The sequence below is a fragment of the Eschscholzia californica genome, unplaced genomic scaffold, assembly GCF_041429995.1.
Source record: "Eschscholzia californica isolate CP2 unplaced genomic scaffold, dmEscCali1.0.p SCAF_6, whole genome shotgun sequence".
NCBI lineage: Eukaryota > Viridiplantae > Streptophyta > Magnoliopsida > Ranunculales > Papaveraceae > Eschscholzia > Eschscholzia californica.
In genome coordinates, this window is record NW_028238483.1 from 39,711,819 (window position 1) to 39,732,694 (window position 20,876).

Below are 20,876 nucleotides of genomic sequence, written 5' to 3' on the forward strand. Positions count from 1 at the left end.
AGGAACCTTCCTCACATTATGATATCTGAGTGGGACCTTCACGTAGGCCTGACTCAGATGTGCTGAGCACATAAAAGTCAGCAAAGATAAAATCAAAATCTTAAAATCTCAAATAAAACAAAATAAAATCAACAATATTATTATCTTTTCATATTTTATCTTTAAGCTTTTACGAATTTATCAAGCCTTGGTGTTTTTAGTTACCTCACCCATTATAGCACAGAAGTATATTCTGATGCCAGTCGGCCCAATGCACGTACTCATGCTCTGATACCAACTGTGACGCCCCGTGTTCCGAATCACGGTTTGCCCGGCAGTTTATAAAAGAAACTCGGTCTAATACTAACTCAAACCAGTTTCAAATATAAACCCAAGCCAAAACTCTCATTACGGGTTACAAATCAAGAACAAACACAGCGGAAAATTAAATATAGTTTAAACCTTTTGAAAATATGCTCGGAACATATGTAACCCAAAATAGTTTTCATAAAGAGAAAAACAACTTGAATTCATGTTTATAAATAGTTCACAGAAAAGACTGAATTTGGACAGAGCCTCTTCTATAAATTGAACATATCAAACCTGAAAAACCTGTCAAACATTCATACATATCTCACAAACTTCTAAATAACAATAGAATCAAATAAAAAGTGATAATGTGCATACTATTTACATGTGTACAATCGCAAACAAGTGAGAGAACGATCCTAACTATTCTAGATGATACATATATAATATTACGTTGTGATTATGTTGAAAATATAATAGAAATTACAATCATACATAATGTGAACCGTCGAAGTAAACTAGGTCACTCCGGGTCACCAATACCTGCAACTGAACAACAACAAATAGGAATGAGATAACCCGAAGGTCAGCTTAGTAGGATACCTAGACATCCTACCCGCACCACACACATCAACAGTTTGATATATCAATAGTTATAAGTGATATGTATATACACAGAGATATCATTATGCACAAGAAGCAGAGCAATATAGCAAGATAATTCTTCTAGCTTACCAAGATCACGACTGAATACGCCCTCAGTCGGGGTCACCTACTATTCGGCTAGGAAGAACCGTTCGGCCTTTGTTAGTGCGTAGGCAGGCGGCGCCTTATCGAACGTTTGACTACTGCAGTGTACACATGGATCCACGTAATACCCCGGTAAGAGCTTCCGTAACTCTCCCTTCGTCATCATCGCCCATCGGGCTGGCTTGTGATCTCGATACGCATCAAATAGTAAATCTCACCCAAACAATGATACGCTTAGAATATGTCATGACTTACCCAGACGACTATAAGAGCATCGTCGTGTAGCAGAGCCATATACCCACGGCGATACAATTATCTCATCTTGAGGCGCGTCCTATCTCCGGCCAGATCTGACGCTTCCTCGCAAGGTAACTCATTGACCATTCGAAGAATACCCAAACATATGCATGAACCTATAATAGTATTAAATGATCTGATAGGCTCCCAAAGCTACAAGAACAGAGCCCTCCTAAAGGTCCCATCAACCCAAAGGAGAAGAGCGTTCTCATGTCTCAAGGTAGGGTAAACCCTGTTTAAAGCCAAGCTTTTACAAGTGTCCACTTTCAGGGAATTAGTATTTTCTTATTAAGAAAACTCGGGTAAACACCCTCTTTCATTTCGGTGAAAACATTGTAAGTATCATTCACAACAGAATTCAAACCACACACACACCAGTGGTTTAGCAGAATAAATAAACAAGCATGGCATTGGGTCAGTCCCCTAATCACTCCAAGGGTCGGAATACCCCAACTCCCATCCTCTCCGGACCCCATTCCGGGTAAACTAGAATGGTCGTTACCAAACGGCTGGCCACGCACCGAGTGTAACCCTTGACATAATTCATGGCTAATCCATAACATAAAATAAACAAGGGGACCAACCAATGCCCGTCGGAAAACAACCATTACACATAACACAGATCAAGCGATTCCGCCTCCATGTTATACACGCAGCTCAAGCGATTCCGCCACCACGTGTTTACAATTCACACAAAACGATCACACAGATCAAGCGATTCCGCCTCCATGTGATTATTTTTCAGAAAAACCAATTTGTTTTGAAAAGAGAAACATCCATAACATAGAGTACACCACATACATACATATCATATCATAAATTGAACTAGAGAACTATAAAAAGAAGAAAAACGACTATATATATATATAATGGTGAAACGGGGAATACCCGTGCTCCAAGTAAGATTCAGAGGATCCTACCTCTCCTTGCGCTTCCAACAGTGTCTTTGACTAAGCTCCACCTCTCCTCGAGCTCCCTGTAGCAGTATAGTAGTCTCACTGGAATATAAAAGGACAAAACGATCATTTGACAGTTACATAACTGTCAAGACTCCTCTTGCAAAGCAAGAATGCATAAAATGAATGAAACTATACTAGGAATGTCCCATCGGCACTAAAGAGATCACTGAGACGTTCCATCGAACAACTGATACACCTTATGAACCAAGCAACAAACCATGAACTCTATTTTATATTTCCGAGTCTTCATGAGCTGACAAACCATATAACAAGCCCAGTAATATAAATCTATAACTCAAACTGTCAATTTATGTGAAATATGACAAAGTTCGGGTAACCATTTCTATTCCAATTCATTCCCAAAACTAGCCCAAATACGAAATTCGAACCGTAAAATAATTCGGCAGCAACCCGTCTATATATAGACACCCCAAAATAGTCCATAATATTCTAGACATGATCCTGAACATAAATCATTCGAAGAAACTAAAGAATAACTGCTCCAAATCATGAACCCAAAAGAAATTAGACCCAACTATACAGCTATCGTAATAACTATCATATAACCACCAAATACGGACGAAATTGAAAATTCGAAACCGCTAAATATGTAGAACGAGTCGAATGGAATTACCTGGAACAAGTTTCATTGAATTCGGACGGTCGAATGCAATTTAATTGACGAATGAAGTTTCTATCCCTCGAAGCCCTAATTCCCAATTATTACGACCTTCTGTGAAGTTTGTTAATGGATTTGGGGAAAGGAGTGAAAATGAGAACTAGGCAGGTGGGGTTATGGGTGGCAATTGATTGTCACGTGTGAGCATGAAATGGGGTGGCGTTGGAAAGTAAGGAAATTGGGTGCCACATGTCGTTAACTGAAGTGGCCATGATATTTAATCTATTTTAAGTCCTCCATTTATACTTACTTCACAAGAAAGTCCCACTATATTAATATCTCTTTAATTCAACCTTCACTAATTATCTTATGAACCTTAATTTAACCTTTTATTTCCTTTTCCTCCCACAACCAACCATGAAAAATTATATATGATACTAACCGGATCACAAAGAAAACTAACGAATACATAACAATAGCCAAACAACGTCCGATCTTTACATGTGACTAGTCAAAATCTATTATTTCTCGAGATATATCCAATGGGTCGTCTGAATCAACTGAAATATATACTCGAAACCAACTATTGAAAATTGCTAGCTTTGTTCGACGATCCAACTCGTCCGATTCTCCGACTCAAAGGTCAGGGCGCTACAATACTACCCCCCTTAATTGGAATTTCGTCCTCGAAATTCGAATAGAGTAGAATTGAAACAACAATTCAATGTCAACACATCTGCCACAAAACTCGAATTAAAAGAACAACCAGTTCCTATACTAAATCAGACTTCTGTAACCTGTGAATTTGAAAGGTTTCCGATATTCTTAGTGATACTCACCGAAGTAGGAATCTCATGAACTATTCCATCACGACACTCTGCTAGGAAGAGAGTTCTCCGTAGCACTGAAGAGACTTTGTCGATGATCAACAAAACTCCATTGTCCCTTCTACCAATCTGAACCAAAAAGATCTACAACTCAAACTTGCAAATGATGACAAACACAAGCTACCAAACAAAAACTCAAATGACATCAATCTGATGAGAATAAACCGAGTGTTGGTGTTGTTGTGAGAAAACACTGGCACATGAAAATACTTGCGCCACAATACTCTGTTGGTTCGAACAAAAAGGCATATTACATATACTCTAATATCTGAATAGCCTATTTTCTTAAAACACCTGTCGAAAAATGGATATAAAATTCAATCTGGCAGCCCTGTAAATAACTCCATCATTCAAAACAACTCTCGAACTCTTATCCAAAGTAGTCCACACTAAAATATGAGAAATCTAATAATTCACTAGATAATGCAATGAACCCTTGATAAGTAATCTGTCGATCCCATTTTCACCAGCGACTGCGATGTTATAAATCTGACTATATGCTAAGAAGACAACTAACCAACCTCTTCTATTCTTTTGCTCAGTTCTATCTACCAACTCTGATCTTGAGAAAAACTATATCATTTCTGAAGTCACAAACTCACTGCATCTAACAAAAACCAAGCTGGCTAAACTCTATAAACAAACTAGATCCAATCCTTCATATTCCAAATTCTTCTACATAACCACAGAACTTAAGGATATTCAATAACAATAACTATCCTTCATATGAAGAGATAAAGAAAAATGAAGACCTCTATAATCTATATATAAAAATAAGTTCTCGTTGATCCCATATCCTCAAAGAAAATACCATTCTCGATAATATAAGAAAATACCGTTGTCCATAATATAATAAAATAAAGAATGAAAACCTCCATAATCTATCTATAAGTATAAGTTGCCGTTGATCCCACATCCTCAGAAAATATCGTTCTCAATAATATAAGAAATAACGTTGATTCGATAAAATAAGAAAATAAAGAATGAAGATATCTATAATAAATTCAAGTCAAAATTGCCGTTGACATCATAATCTGAGAAACATATGATTGTTGTCTATAAGACGATAAAAGAAAATAGAAGGCCGTATAATATCTATACAAGTCATAAAGAAACCAACCCTCGGGAATCATTCTACAATAACCTGAGAACCCCACATACTTCTAATAACAAACACAGTCTCAAACAATATAACCTCCAATATCAGAGTATCTCGTTGAACCAATATAATTCAACCCTACGCATTAGCCTTAACAGTACAACAATAACATGCTAGCCATAATTCCTCAATCTCTAAATAAGCTGAATGTTGTCGATGAAAACCATAATAGTCTTATATGAAAAATATATATCATTTAGAAAAATCGAACTCAATATCGTGCAGTCAACATATAACTTGAGAATACCATCTCGTATAGTACAACTGAATGAAAAGATGTACCAGATAACAACTGAACTTAGACAGCTATCCTTATCACTGATAATACTCTGACAACTGAATAAAAACCCCGACATAACTGACATTTGTGCCACATCTATAAATCTGAAGACCAACACATCTATTATTTTCAGGTGACGAACTACCATCTGGTGAATCCTTCGTAGCGTTGTGGTCGCACCATTATGACCACAATACTTCTCTAGTGGTTCAATTTATAGCTTCTTCATTACTCGATAGCATTTCTCGTATTACCGATTCACCTAGGTTAATTACTCCTGGCAATGTCTTCATATGAGAATCACCTGCTCGAGTGACTTAGGCTCACAAAATTTTACCACAAATTCATCCATATCAGATAAGTTGTCCGCGCATATTATTTCTTGACTTTGATGCTCTAGGTTATTGTCGCTGGACACCTGGTCGTTAACACCATTTCTTGCTTCGGTTTCCCTGAGTCGTTGCAGATTTCCAAATTGTCCTTCTATGAATATTAGCTTACTAGTTCACTATCCTTGTCCTAAATGAACCGATATATCCATGTTCATCTTGTAAATTTCTTAACATTTCTCGATGTCGATCTTTATGAACTTGTATTAGCTTACTAGTTCACTATCCTCGGGAAATAAAATATCAAAACCAGCTACTATATCATACTATCGTTTAAATAAATAGTGATCTGAGTAAGTTAATGGTCTTTAAATGCTCATACCTTCTTACTTCCCCTTGACAACAACTCTCTCTCTCTCTCTCTCTCTCTCTCTCTCTCTCTCTCTAACTTGAAGACAATAGCTTCTGGACAAATGCTCTGAAACAAAACTTCAACATCAAATTCATCAGGTATCAATCCCAAATCCAATACTTTTCTTTTCAAACTTCAGTTTTTAATCTTATTCTATTTTATTATACTCCTAGTTCTTTAAATTAGTGATCCGCCATTAATGATCTCTCTTTCTAATTTTGTTGGAATTTTGTATCTGTTTGTTCTTGCTTCTAATTTCTTAATCAGATTTCTGGTTGTTTAACTTTCTCACTCTACAATATCATTTTTTGGATTTTTGTTTGGTTTTTGTAGGCTTGTAGCTAATCTATTTTGATATCAAAAGTTTCTTTTGGAGATATCTTCTTGGAATTCTCTGTTGAACTTTATATTTCCCTTTTGAGCAAATCTTACTTCATTGAGCAGTAAATTAGGGTTTTGAACTGTTTTTTCCGCCATTAGAGCTTATTTTGAAGCATTTCCAGTTTACATTTAGCAGATCTATTACTTTAAAGAACTGAAATGAAAAATCTGTGAAGGTTTTAGCTTGTTTAAGAAAAGAAAATACACATAATATATCTAAATTCTGATCTTTAAACATTTCAGATTCCAGCATTAAAGCTTTGGTTTTAGAAGATCTTCAAGCAAAAAAGATGATTCGATCTGTTTTATGGGTTGTTCTTTGCTTAATATCGGGAATGTTACCTTATGTAAAATATTGTGTCGGTAATGTTGTAACGTGTTCCGACACGGTACCAATGAGGTACCGAAACGACGTTATTTCGATAAAAGATTTTGGAGGTGTTGGTGATGGACGTACATTAAACACTCAAGCATTTCGGGAAGCTATATACCGGATTTCACATTTGAGAAGAAGAGGAGGATCACTTCTTTACATTCCACCAGGTGTTTATCTTACAGAAAGTTTCAGTCTCACTAGCCACATGACCTTATATTTGGCAAAAGATGCGGTTATTAGAGCTGTACAGGTATATTTTCTCTCTGTCTCTTTGTCTCTCTAACTTTATGTCTCCATCTTTTGTGTGATTTTGGAGTAAACAAATCTTAATTCTTGAAATTAAATTCTCTTTGTTTTAGTTTAATCTTGATATTGCTAGAAAGTACGAAAGAGAATGTGGGGTACACACATAATATTATAATTAAGGTATAGAATTCTATCTTATTCAAATGGCCTACTTTATGTGAGCCAAATTCATAGATTTTAGTACTTTAATGGATGGGGTCTCAGCCATGTGCAAGTATATGAGAGATGATTAGTTAATTATTTGGAAATACTAATATGACTGCCACTTGAGTCGATCTACGGTTTACATTTCATAGAGATTTGCATCAGTTACAAATCGCTATGGATTCAAGAATTGGAAAAATGTTCGTCATAGAAACGTAAGGCAATATAGCTTTTCCTGGACTTCTTTATGCGGCTCCTCACAACGGATGAAAAATTAGCGAGATAATAGGATATGTTATCAATGCGGTAAGTCTTGATAACATAATTCCTGTCTAGCTCATGCTTTGGATTCCGGGACATGATACTTTAAGAGGATGATTGATGCCCCCTCCCCCCACTTTTTGTAAATTCAGTATGGAATATCTTCTAGACTTCCGAGATATCTTGCTTTAAGGGCCTTGCCCCACTCTTGTTCTTAATTTTGCACTGTATAATAAACACCTTTAATAGTGACATATCAGCCTTTACTTCACTACCCCGGGTCATGATAATCTCACCATCATTATCAATGTTTCAAAGGAAATACCCGTACTTAAATATTGAGAACAGTGAAAGAAACACAGAAATGATCCTAACATTCAAAAGAGGATCCTGCTTTGTTCAATTTAAAATCTACCTTTTTACAGTTGGTTCATCCTCAGTACCCACCCTTAATATATTCAAAATGTTTGTGATCAAGGTTTATTCTACTTGTGATTTTTGGCCCTCTTGAGTTCTTTAATATGTGCTAGCTAGTAGCTAGATGGTGATCACAGATCCACAATTAATTTTTCTGCACATATTTTCCTTGATTGCTGTTGTCGATAATCGCTCCTTAGCAATGTCATTATACTCAAGGAAGCCTATTCTAGTGTTAGCCCGAGATATTGAATTATCTTTGCGGTGGGTCCATATTGTATAAATTGTGGTGTGTGATTTGACTTGCACCGCATGTGGGTTAAGCCATGGAGAATTGTCATAACTAAGATGTAAAATAGTTCCATCCTACAGTTAATGATAAGTTGCTGGTACTGTTGTTGATGTTACATCTGCCACCGTAATGCTATTTACTTCTATCATATGGTCATTAAGCTTCTTGTTCTAAATAATAGTATGTTCAAACGAGAAGAATAATTGTTTTTTTTTGGCTATCAACAACGTTTAAATTCATTATGCATATAGGGGTGTTGAGTATTTACCAGAGTTTATCAAGCCTCTCTTTTGATTTACTGCATACTTTCTATGTTCTATATGCTTCGAAATTGTGGACAGAACTAGCCTGAATTGTTAAAAGAGAAGAGCATAACAATTATGACCAAGATGACCCAATAATTTCACGTTCCTTGTAAAACCATGTTTAACTGTTACATTTTTCATGTTCATGGAGTGATTTAAAATGAAATTTGTATTTATTTCTTCTGATTTGCCGTATCTGATAACTATAAATAGAAAGGATGAAAAGAAAAACACACATAGCTCTTGGGTCTTAACTTTTTTCTTCTTTCACTTTAAGCAGGATATCGAAAACTGGCCCTTAATTGCTCCATTGCCATCTTATGGCAGAGGAAGAGAGTTACCTGGTTGGAGGTATAGAAGTCTGATACATGGCGATGGACTTCGTGACGTGATAATCACAGGTTTATTCTGAGTTCTTCATCATCATGTCGAGATGTTTCCTTTATTGAATAGTAGTTAACGACTCATGCTTTCACAGGCGAAAATGGTACCATTGATGGCCAAGGTGCTGCATGGTGGAACCTGTGGAGGACTAAGAGTCTCAAGTTCACAAGACCAAATCTTATTGAATTAATGAATTCTAAAAATATCATTATATCTAATGTGAAGTTTCTGAATTCTCCTTTCTGGAATATACATCCGGTTTATTGCAGGTAATGCAGAATACTTAACTTGGAAATTTTATATGCAGAATTACTTAGAAAATCTAGTGCTTGACTGAACAATGATTATCTAATTTTTGGTGCTCTTCTTTTGAATGCAGCAATGTTGTAATTCGATATGTGAACATTTTCGCTCCTGCTGATTCACCCAATACGGATGGTATTGATCCAGGTACATCTATGATCTATCACTCATTTGTACATCAATTGCTCTGCCACCAATTTGGTAGTCAAATTTGATTATTGTCTGATCTTAAGATTGGATTTTTTAGGTACTCAGATTAAATCACTAATTCAAGTATAACATAAAAACAAATGAATACATGACTTGCATTTTTCGTTTTAACCCTATCCATTGTTTAATCACTTGATGCAGATTCTAGTTCCAATGTATGCATAGAAGATTCTTCTATATCAACAGGAGACGATATGGTTGCTATAAAGAGTGGATGGGACGAGTACGGAATTGCATATGGCCGAAAAAGCTCAGGAATCACCATTAGAAGAATAAGCGGATCATCTCCTTTTGCAGGCATAGCAATTGGAAGTGAGACATCAGGCGGTGTAGAAAATGTTTTAGCTGAACATATAGGCCTTTTCAACATGGGTATCGGAATTCATATAAAAACAAACATCGGTAGAGGAGGATTCATCAAGAACATTACAATAACTGATGTATACATGGAAAAAGCAGTAACTGGAATCAGAATGACATGTTCAGCAGGAGATCATCCCGACGAAAAATTCAATCCAAATGCTTTAACTTATGTTAACGGAATCACATTGAAGAATATATGGGGAGTTAATATCAGGAAACCAGGATCAATCCAAGGTTTTAAGAATTACCCTTTTACTGGAATTTGTTTATCTAAAATTAACCTTCATGGTGTTCCGGGTAGTCAAACTTCATCACCATGGAAATGTTCGGATGTCAGCGGAAGTTCTCTTGAAGTAAACCCCTCGCCGTGCTCAGAGTTAGCTAGCACCAGCGGCTCAGGTTCCTGTTCAAGTAATTTTTAAGATTTTTAATTTGTGATCTTTTTTCGGTTTTTAACTTGTGTACTTTATTTTAAACTATTTGTTCAAGTGGATAATTAATATTTGATGATTCAATAAAATTGTCAATTGTGAACTACCTAGAATTGAACTTATAAATACGTCGGCTCTGGTCCTACTTCTGGTTAATGTTATGGCACAATGGTGGACGACGATAGCTAATGAGAATAGTCCCACATTGGAAATGGGCAAATTGGCTTCAGAGAGTAAACCAACTTGGGCACCTACCTATAAACGGCTAAATTAGCAAAGGTTGAGCCGTGGGTGGGCTAAAATATCGAAGACAAACGGAGAGCTATCAACCAGAGAGCAGTCCTCTAACCTGAAGCAACCATTCAACCTCACTCCTCAACCAGATACACCATTACAGTCTCTCTCTCTTCTCTCTCTCTCTCACTCTCATATTATTCTTCCAAGATCATCTTTAGGTTACTTTCTCTTGTTGTCTCTATCTTTATATGAGAAGAAGTTCTGGGTAGGTACATACTCTACTTGGGTTTGTATTTCTCTCTCTACATTGTTAACTTTTTTAAGTGAGAGAAAAAAAGCAAACCAAACATGAATAGAAGCGTGAAGTGTCTTTACTGAAGAAACCCAAGTTGGAATCTTACTGTTTAATGTGAATTTACTTTTGCACTCAATCAAGACTACAAACTGTTTGTCAAAATTCCTAAGAGAGAAACAACAAAGAGTTTAATATGCATGGTACCTTTGAAGTTAAGGCATGATAACAAAAAAAAAAAAAAAAAAATCATAATTTGGTGCCAATCGACTATGAGAGTTCACTCGATATGAAAATACTTAGTATATGTTTCATATATTCATAGACATGCCCTGTTATTTGCATTTGAAAACCATATCAGGGTGGTGTATTACCAAGTAGACCCTATGATAAACAATTTGAGTTTCTAGTCTTTTTTTTTTGAATGTTTTAGTCTGTTGAGATGTTTTTATGAGAGTAATCCCGCATGGAAAAAAGGGTACCCTATAATATCTACATCCATCCTCTACACTGATTGTCAATTGGTTTCGAGTTGGATGACCACAAAATCTAAAATGGTATCAGAATTCGACCTACACGTGATAGGCTTAAAAGCCACACGTGCTCCACTTCACGTTGAAAGAAAAGAAAAAGATGTGGGTCAGACTCAAAGAACGCCACACGTGAGGAGGTGTGTGAGAATAGTCGCACATAGGAAAATGATAATCTAGTAACCAATGATATAATGTTTAGGTTCTTTCCACTCATTGCAATTGATATTTGGTTTGATGACACCAAACTTAACACGGTATTAGAGCTATACCCACAAGTGAAAGGCCCAATGGCTACATGTACTCCACGTCACATAGAACAAAAGATACGTGTTAAGCAAAAAAAAAAGCACACGTAAGGGAGGGCTTCTCATTGATTGTCAATTAGATTTGAGTAGAATGACCACAAATTAACCGTTCTATATGTTGCAGGAGCCATAATCGAAATGGACAGGGCCCGACAGCTAAAAGTTCAGAAATTTGAGGAATTTGTGGATTGCCGTTTGAAGCCCGATCTTGTTCGAGCTGTTGCAGAAAGGTAGATCTGTTGGCCATTTTCCTCTAATGTGTTTCTAACTAGTATTGTTTGGGTCTAATTACTGCTACGAAAATGATAACAATGCTCTGACCGCAACGTGTATTTACCCTCTTTTTCCTGACTCCTATTATATGTTTTATGCTTCTAAAAATTATACTGCTTGATCAAACTGACCCCGTTTAAAGGTTTAGTCTGCCATTCTACAAAAACCGATGACCAAGTAGTCTAATAAGGAAAAGAACAACTAGATGAAACATTAGAGCCTCGTTAGCTTGCACCCAATTGAACTCATGGACTTCATGGGTTCTATTTAATAAGTTAACTGTTCCGTGATTCTCTTAGCGCTCGCTACTCATGAATCTATGACAATGTTGGTTGGAACTTCACCGGTTGCTTAAGGGTAGAAATGATGCCGTTCATACGATTTACGGGTGATTTTTGTGCTATTCTGTTATTGTTATTTCATAACTAGTTCACTGAAAGTTTGTTCCAAAGTACTTGTATTTGATTGACTAAGAGATGATATTCTTGTTAAAGTTAATTTGCTGTTGCTTATATTTCAGGGACAAGGTTTTTGAGGATCAAAAAGTTTTGTATCCTTTTTATCTATCCCATTTTCTGGTAATATGATACGTAATTGTAACATCTGAATTAACTGAAAGAGCAATCGTTAGTAAGGAGAACTATAAAAAAGGTAGGAAACCCGAAGATGAAAATTATACCTCCCTCATTGTCTTATTCGTCTTCGAGTTAGCCATATTGGTTTTTGTACCACCATCGCATCTGGCTCAGTTGAGAGGCTTATAGCAATGGATCATTTTATCGTCGATCTCTTTCAGGCCTTTTCAGTGTATTTTGGCCCTTCATCGTGTATTTCCCTCGAAACAACGTTGAAATAATCACACCTCTATCCGATAATCTGCATACGTAATTTTCTTTGTTGAATCTTGACTCCAACTTTCAATTTCAAGCTCCGATCTAAAGAGAAATATAGAGAATTTGGAGAAGAATGCGGTAGCTAATCTGCGCACATTGGTCAATCTTGGTTCGGAGGTGTACTTGCAAGCTGATGTGTATGTTTTCTTGACTCATATTTCTTAAGCATATTGTTTACGGCATCATATAATATACCTGTATCGATCTAAGCACGTGGCATGACATTTGCGAGTTTCTCTCATAAATTTCCTGTAATTTATCTTATATTAAAGAGTTTGTCTTTGTATTATACGACAGGCCCGACACAAGACATATATTTGTGGATGTTGGTCTTGGATTTCATGTGGAGTTTACTTGGTCTGAAGCTATAGAGTTCATATCCGTAAAGGAAGCGAGATTAGCCAAGTACGTATAACGTTTTATCTTTCTTTTTTTGTACAATTCACCAACCCTGAAACCCTATATCATAACGAAAACATGAGAAAAGATAATGAAACAACCTTCTAAGTTTTAATGCTGAGAATTCAGGCACAACCCATTACCAAGATTGGAGTTGGTTCGTTATAGGTACTTAGAATCTGTAATACTCTCCTTTCCATATTGGACTTAGCATGATTGATTTCTGAATATTGAGTAGAGTAATTTTGTTATACTGCAGGCGAATTGAAGAGTATACTAACCTAATTGCATCCATTAAAGTGCGAATCAAGTTGGTAAGTTTATGTTTGTATTTTCCTCGGTCATTAAGTTCTTAGCTCAGAGTCTACATATAGTAAGTCGACTTCGTATATAGATCTTAACTTCCAGGTAGCTGGTCTCGAATATTAAACTACATCGAAAAAGGTCGTTTATGAACTTTCATATCTCATGTTGGTTTCCACAGGTCTGTGAAGGTATTCGGGAGCTGCTCGAAATTCCACCGCAGTAATGATGTAAACAAGAACTTCAATAAATTTCAAGCTAAAGTTTCTGCTACATAGATTCACCTGAAGTTGAAGAAAAGTGGAAAGAGAAACAACCCTATCCTTGCTTTTAGTTGAAAACTAGGAAAACTTGTTATGTTATCCAAATCTCAAGTTTCACTTCAATGATATTTTAATTCCGACTTACACACGTTTGCCTCTGCAATGATATTATACATACAAAAATGAACTTTTAGGTCATCTTCATACAAACTCCACTGTAGTTATCGATCCAATTCAAGGGCCGAGAGACCGATTACCCTTGAAAGTCACATCAACTCCAAGACCATCCTTCAATGAATGGAGCATCACTACTGCCAGCATACAACCTGGACCGACCTGAATAAAACCCCAACATTACTTGATTGTTAAAAAAACCTTTTATACATTTATCAGCAAATAAAGGTATAAAAACTGCAATAAAAAATAACATAAACTATGCCCCCCAAAAGACTGATCTTTGACGAGAATTATTTCTTCATTATCATTATCATCTCACAAAGACTTCTAACCCTATCAAAGCAGCGTAAGAGACCGGAGTTCTGGATTTCTAAATCGTTGATATTACAACTACTTTTCACCACATTTCATGAAATTAAAGTTTTGAGAATGATGTGAGTTTTAGTTGAGTTGCATTTCCTTAACTCCCGGGCTAACCTTCCATATATTAAATTTGGAGGATTCCAACTAGCACTGAAGGAAAATAATATGGAACCCCCACCCCCTTTTACAAACCCAACCCCAACCATCTTGAATTGGACAAAGCCGAAAACCCCTGAAAAAAGAAGCGTATGAACGGTCATCCGTCAACATAGGGTAAAGAGAGTGAAAGAAAGAGTTAGCCTATCTGTTTCTTTCTCCTTTGCCGTCGTCAAAGTGATTCATCGTCTTTTTCTTTTCTTTGACAAGAATGGGAGTTGTTCAAAGGGATTGAGTTTGTAAAAGTGGGTTTGTTGGTGGGTTTCCTTTACCCAAGGAGTCCCTAGACGAAATTGTGGGAACAAATAAAATTGCTAAAAGGGATTAGATACTAACCTTAAGTAGATGGGTAGCAAAACCTTTGTATAATGCGCCAAAGCCCTCGTTCCTAACTGTTTTCTTGAAAGCGTCAACCATGCCGGTATACTCGAACACTGCCTTCACTGGTTCATCACCGGTGACTATCGGTGAAGGATGGTTCCACCCCACCATCTGCATTCTTCTATGGATAACCTGGAAAGGGTAAGAAACGTGAAGTGCTACGATCCCTGATACGTAAGATAAAAATTCTAAACGAGTCTGGACTGTTCTAAGTAATTCAAGCTGTTTGGGGCTTGGTTTGCCTTCCATTGATCGAAACTCTTTATGCGCCAGCAAACCTATTAAAGTGGGCGTCACCAATCTATCCTTTAGACATTCATAGATAATGAACTTCGCACCCATACGTACGACCTGTTTAACACAAATACAATGACAAAATTGTGAAAAATCTGGCGGAGATTCTTTTTTTTTGAAGAAAGTTAACACTTCATGTTTCCGTGTACACACCAATGGCATGAAGTAAATAAGACATGATTATGAAGGGTGTCGATTAAGGTAATGTTGGGTAGTATTTTTTTTCTCCTAAGTCGGATCTAGAAATCTGACTCAAGTCTGAATGGGGTTTGGTTTCACTTTGAGTCCATTTCAGTTGGACGAGTCTGATGAGTCAGCTTCAGAAGTGTCAGATGAGTCAGATTTAGACAATGAGAGGGAAACGAGCACAACCTTAGTATCTTCTTATTCGTTTAAGAAATGAAAAAAGAAGAAACGTACTTATTAACTTCATAGGTTTGAGGTCCCCAAATATGGACAAACAAATCACACATGTAACCGCGCTACCCTAGTGGTTGTTTGTTAAATCATAAGCAATGAAATAATTCAACTTACAACTCCAGTAACACTAGGAAGAAAGCCTTTGTACAGGGCCCGGGCGCCTTCTTCTCGGGCTACCATCCATAGTGCATGAAACATTCCTCTGTACTGGTGAGGGGATTTCCCTATCTGCTTAAACAAAAAGAAAAAGGAAAATTACCAATAGTCCTAGACTGCCATACATCAAGTAAGAAAAAAAGGTTAAGTGAATACTTGGACAGTAAGCCTTCCCCGAACCATATCCATAGGGTATGTTGCAGACATGGCAATTAAACTAGTACATTCCAATGCTCCAAAGTGCAATAGAGGTGTTAACTTGGCATCTTCTATACAAGACCAAATCAAAAAACTAAATAAGGAAATGACAAAAAAAAATCCAATAGTGTTAAAAAAACGTTTTTCCACCTTGAGGCAGGTTGCCCCAAAAAAAGTAAGGTGTTGCCTTGAGGTGTACATTAATTTTCTTGAAAAGAATAAGGTTACACCACATTTACATAGGTTGTAAATATAAAGAATATCGTTTTTTTTTTTGCACTACGCTATAATCTTTCAAGTCTTAAGTCCTTACAAACAAAAATTATCCATGTTCTTACTCTTTCATGTAGGATATATACCTAATCAATGTTTGTGCCTTTTGTTCTTGGGGTTAGATGTGTATGCCTCAAGATGGAAACATAAATGAATCACCTCAAGTCGCACAGGCATAGGCCTCTACCGAGTTTTAAAACAAAGCCAATAATACTCCCGTATCAATGACTAACTACTCTGATACCATTTTTAACATGCTAAAGTAAATGTTAGAAGATCGTTTTAAATAGAGGACGGAACCAGGACTGCCTTCCGGGAAGGCCATATATTCAACCCCACAAAGAGACTCTAACTCTATCAGGCCATATATTCAACCCCACATACAATTCGTAGGTCCCCTAGCACCGGTTTTAACTTGGTTTTCCCATCCCAATTCCGCTAATATCACAGGATTGAAAGCCTTAAATCTTGTAGCCGCAAAACCAAAATACAAATTGGAAAAGAGAAATTGGAAGAGTAGTGATACATAATAGACATAGATGAGAAATTTGAACAAATATTCATTAATCAGCATAAAACAAATAATAATACCTTTGCCTGATTGGTGCTGGAAAAGCCATGAAATACCCCTGTTGCGATAACATAACAAACTTGAGCAAAATCCATTCAAATAAAAAAGACATACAAAATCAAATTTATAAAATATGTACTAGTGAGAGCCAAAGAAAAGTAACCAGACCTAAATACATGGTCATAGCTACACACTTTAATTGCAGAGTATGAAGCAAGACGCATACAGCAAACACCATTGCCCTTGAGTAATCCTCGAAAGCCTTCATTCCTCCATATATATTTCAAGCCTTGAATTGTTCCTTTGAATTTTACATCTTGAGCATTCTGAACCTATATTGTGCAATAAGAAAATCATGCGTTTTTTTATCTTGCTCGGAAATGTGTCGAAGTTGCAAGATTTTCATGCCCACTAAACAAATGAAGTAAAGATACCTGCAACAATAACTTCACACGTTCTAATGGCGCAACAGCAGTGACTGTCCTGTAACAGAAATAAGAACATACACAGAGTTAAATACATTTTTTTCATTGACACAAATACAAATATGAGCATCCAACACCACTAAGAGCAGCGAAGGCTAAAACAGGGAATAGCCCTGTTCATTAATACATATACCAGATAAACATTATATCTATATTCAACAAAAAAGACGTTTATGAAGAACGATGTTCGATGGTCTGAAAAGATTTGTGTCTAATGCATACACAAGATGTACATCTTGAAATTTTAAAATAGGTTGGTGAAACTTGAAAATTCACTCATTGAATGAGGAAAGAGTAAACAATTGAATTGGATCCGGTTGGATGGTGACAACGAAATCGAGTACTAACCTATTTCTTATTGAATTAACCGATGAGCTTGCTATCAGACATTCCTTTTTGCACCCCCATGTTGCCACATCGGAGGGACATGGGGACGTAAAAAAGGAGATCTTATTAACTTGTTCCGACCTAGGATACTAGGCTCTTATAAAATCTTCCGTTATACTGACTCAAGTGGTTGTTGACTATCTGATACGGGCATCCATTTTACAAGGCAAAACACAATTCTAAACTACAATAGGTATTATTTATTATAGACTAAGATGGTCAAAATATATCCGCTGCTTCTTGTCATATCAAATACAAACAACACTCACATGTTGCATCACCTATAATAAATACTATCACAATAACAGTAGTTACTATTAAACATAACATTCACAAACTAGTCAACCCAAATGCTAATGTTGATGGTCACGGTCTCCTTTACTCTCCTAGTTTACAATTGTTCACAATAGCCGGAAGGGTAGGTTACCATGATGAATTTCTGTGACAGTCTTCCTTACGCAAAATTACCTCATTCCATAAAATTTGACCTAACAACAATGCTTACATTGATTGTAACTAATGGATAACCTGGATAAGATTTTCACAATGATAACATTTCTATGAGGGTGATATGGGCCGTGTCATCACATTTATGACCCCTGCACGAGACAGTCACGTCATGGGGCACTTCTGGCACGATGCTGAGACCAGACCCATGGACTACCATGGCTCGTCTCTATATGGATCGTGCTGGGTAAACCTGCTATACAGGTAGCTTCGCGGGCTTGGGCCGTACTGAACCGTCATTCATACAATACGTAGAACTCAATGAGGATGATATGGGCCGTCTGGTCACGTTTATGACCCGTGGGCGTGACAGTCACGCAATGGGGCACTGCCATGGCTCGTTTCTAAATGAGCCGTGCTGGGTAAACTGGGCCGCTAAACTGGTAGCATCTGGGGATTCGGCCATACTGAACCCTCATTCACACAAAGCAGAATTTTCTCACAAAAACTCCAACCCATGAATCATTGTGAGCTCTACGGCCATTAAACTCATAAACTAACAGAATATCCTAGAAAAATTTCACACAACCCAATACAAACTTAGCAAAACAGTACAAAATCTTTCAACATATATATAAATGGAAGTAAATGGGAAGAACAAGACTAGTTTCAAAACCCTAGTTAGGGTTTAACAAATTGATTCAGGACAGAGATAAATTAAAGGGGGCAAAAAATGAACTTTAGAGTGAGAGGTGGAAAACATAAGAGAGACTAGTGTTTTTGTCCCAGTTGAAAGGAGCTTTTGATTTTGGAGTCGTTATCCTGTCAAAATTTTCAGACGCCATTAAAACCCAAGTTTCAAAATGCCATCAACTCCACATTTAACCCAAATTTATAACCCAAAAAGAAATTGTTATGATTCAACGGCCTCATACTAATTTGAGGAATACTCCATTCAACTTTCATGAATCAGAAAGAAAAAGCATGAAAGATTAGTTACCCTAAACCCTAATCCGTACAAGTTGAGTAAGTGATTCTGAAAAGACTTGATTCGAAATCGTACCTGCATGGAGTTTTTCTTCCAAAATTTTAAAAATTCTAAGATTCAAATAAATGATAGTAGTTCGTAAATTTTCCTTACATACGTGGCTAAATTTTAGCCTTTGATTCTATCGATCAAATAAACATTATTGGGTTAATTCCGTTTTGGTCCCCAACTTGTAGTTTTGACTCCACAAGTGTCTCAGTTTTCTGTTTGACCCTTAATTGTGTATGGGAGTTCAATTTTACCCACAAAGTGTTAGTTAGATAATTAGCAGAAAAATTTTAATCACAGAAATGCCGCAAGGCCGCAAGGGTAAGAAATAGAAGAGTAGACAAACTTTAGAGGCTAAATCGAACTCTCGAAAATAATTGGGGGCCAAACGAAATTAACCCTTTTTATATTGTCTAAAGGATGATGTTTTAGTTAGAGCAACCATCTAATTCTGTTTGGTATATGGATGGTGCTATCAACTATAAATTCCACAAGTACTCCTACAAAAAGGATAAAAGTTAATAATGTTAGCCGATGGCAGATGGTGATAAAAAAAAAAAGTGAAAACACTAGCCAGTGGCGGATCTGGATCGAGTTAAAACTTGAATTCACCCAACAACTAGTTTCTCGAAAATACTTTGTGGCGTTACTCTTGAGCTCACGGTTTGGCATGGCTAAGGCAAGTCTAAATTGATGTTTCTTTTCAGACATACTTCGAATCATGGTGAAGAATTCCATTTACGCACATATCTTTCGTCACTTTTCGTCAATCAAAATTGAATCATAATCATAAATTCATTTTGCTTCTTGTGAATGCTTTAGTTAATTAGACCAACTCATCCGAAATCATAATTCACTCCATGTGTATCTTCTGTTATTTTTTAAGACTTTTTCTTTTAATAAAAACATTTTGTACTGGTATAGATAGATCTCCACAGATAAACATATGTAACAGTGGCGAAAGAGCAAGTTTAAGTAAAACCCATTAGAAAAGACCCTTACACTGTTACACATGCCCTAGATAACAAACTTCACTCGGTACATATATTTATAGATTACATGGAACAAGTTTTAAAAGTAAGAGATTACGGCCCCAAGACACAAAACCATGGCTTTCTGATCGCTAGGCGATCACATACCCTATTATTTTTATTAAAACAGTACGATTCGAACTTTTGTGTCCTAGTGAAGAGATAGACATAGTGACGCTCAACCAAACTGAGCTTGACAAATGAAGACACCATATTCACACATTAACATGAATTCAAACACACAAATTTTAGTTTCACCTTTTAGAAGTGATTTGATATAAACTTTCTAAACCTCTTCACAAAACCACCTTCTTCCTCACCGTGGTGATGATGACGATGGTGATGGTGGCCCCATTTTGTCGGAGTCTGTCCCACATTATCGTGAGCAATTAGGTCGGAAGTGGTTTTGGCACCCATCATCATCATGTCATTTCCATACGAAATCTCTTGTCTTTCGTTAAGATTTTTTTCCACCATGGGTTCAACGTTAGGATGACTATGATGACGGCAATGGTGGCGGAAACGGTACCATAACAGATGGTTTGCACGTGTGTGATGCAATTCACTTACCGATTGGTCGGATTTGTCATTAGCTATCTTTGGTGGCCCAACAACACTTACAGATGGGTTGGATCTGTCATTAGCTACCTTTGGTGGCCCAACAACACTTACAGATGGGTCGGATTCCTGTAGAAGTTCGATTTCTATTGAGTTTTCAGCTCCTAGAAGTTTGTCACTGGGAAGACGGATAGTGAGATCGGGAGCAACATCAGTTCCCGATGAGGTGGTAGTTAACGGTTGGATATGGTTTGCTGGTGAATCAAAGGGAAAACGAGCATGGGAGACGATG

At 36.8% G+C, this 20,876-nt stretch overlaps 3 protein-coding genes and 1 long non-coding RNA gene across 11 annotated transcripts; 2 read left to right on the forward strand and 2 right to left on the reverse strand.

Annotated features, from left to right (window-relative positions):
* Window positions 1–798: 798 nt before the first annotated feature.
* On the reverse strand, window positions 799–3,020 carry LOC147534739 (uncharacterized). The gene is made up of 3 exons (XR_015227177.1): window positions 2,929–3,020; window positions 2,256–2,333; window positions 799–837 (listed from the first exon to the last, which is right to left on the reverse strand). It is a non-coding gene; the product is annotated as an uncharacterized LOC147534739 (long non-coding RNA).
* A 2,625-nt stretch (window positions 3,021–5,645) lies between these two features.
* On the forward strand, window positions 5,646–10,259 carry LOC147534740 (putative polygalacturonase). The gene is made up of 6 exons (XM_086645151.1): window positions 5,646–6,078; window positions 6,605–6,987; window positions 8,743–8,863; window positions 8,941–9,115; window positions 9,226–9,296; window positions 9,501–10,259. Exons 2-6 carry the CDS (start codon window positions 6,652–6,654, stop codon window positions 10,142–10,144), a joined length of 1,347 nt encoding a protein of 448 aa, XP_086501277.1. The 5' UTR covers window positions 5,646–6,078; window positions 6,605–6,651; the 3' UTR covers window positions 10,145–10,259.
* On the forward strand, window positions 10,228–13,795 carry LOC147534741 (uncharacterized). Of its 4 annotated transcripts, none has more exons than XM_086645160.1 (7): window positions 10,228–10,549; window positions 11,645–11,750; window positions 12,314–12,343; window positions 12,722–12,823; window positions 12,984–13,091; window positions 13,345–13,399; window positions 13,570–13,795. In XM_086645160.1, exons 2-7 carry the CDS (start codon window positions 11,659–11,661, stop codon window positions 13,612–13,614), a joined length of 432 nt encoding a protein of 143 aa, XP_086501286.1. In that variant the 5' UTR covers window positions 10,228–10,549; window positions 11,645–11,658; the 3' UTR covers window positions 13,615–13,795. The 4 variants fall into 4 exon arrangements, with proteins under 4 accessions (XP_086501286.1, XP_086501284.1, XP_086501285.1 ...); XM_086645158.1 differs by having other exon boundaries at window positions 10,308–10,655; XM_086645159.1 differs by having other exon boundaries at window positions 10,344–10,659.
* On the reverse strand, window positions 13,615–19,110 carry LOC147534742 (mitochondrial adenine nucleotide transporter ADNT1-like). Of its 5 annotated transcripts, none has more exons than XM_086645154.1 (9): window positions 18,967–19,110; window positions 18,699–18,781; window positions 17,075–17,123; window positions 16,809–16,972; window positions 16,661–16,698; window positions 15,755–15,867; window positions 15,557–15,670; window positions 14,684–15,079; window positions 13,615–13,987 (listed from the first exon to the last, which is right to left on the reverse strand). In XM_086645154.1, the coding sequence occupies exons 4-9, from the start codon at window positions 16,862–16,864 to the stop codon at window positions 13,886–13,888; spliced, it is 819 nt and encodes a 272-aa protein (XP_086501280.1). In that variant the 5' UTR covers window positions 16,865–16,972; window positions 17,075–17,123; window positions 18,699–18,781; window positions 18,967–19,110; the 3' UTR covers window positions 13,615–13,885. The 5 variants fall into 5 exon arrangements, with proteins under 5 accessions (XP_086501280.1, XP_086501281.1, XP_086501282.1 ...); XM_086645155.1 differs by having other exon boundaries at window positions 19,023–19,043; XM_086645156.1 differs by having other exon boundaries at window positions 18,979–19,020.
* Window positions 19,111–20,876: the final 1,766 nt, after the last annotated feature.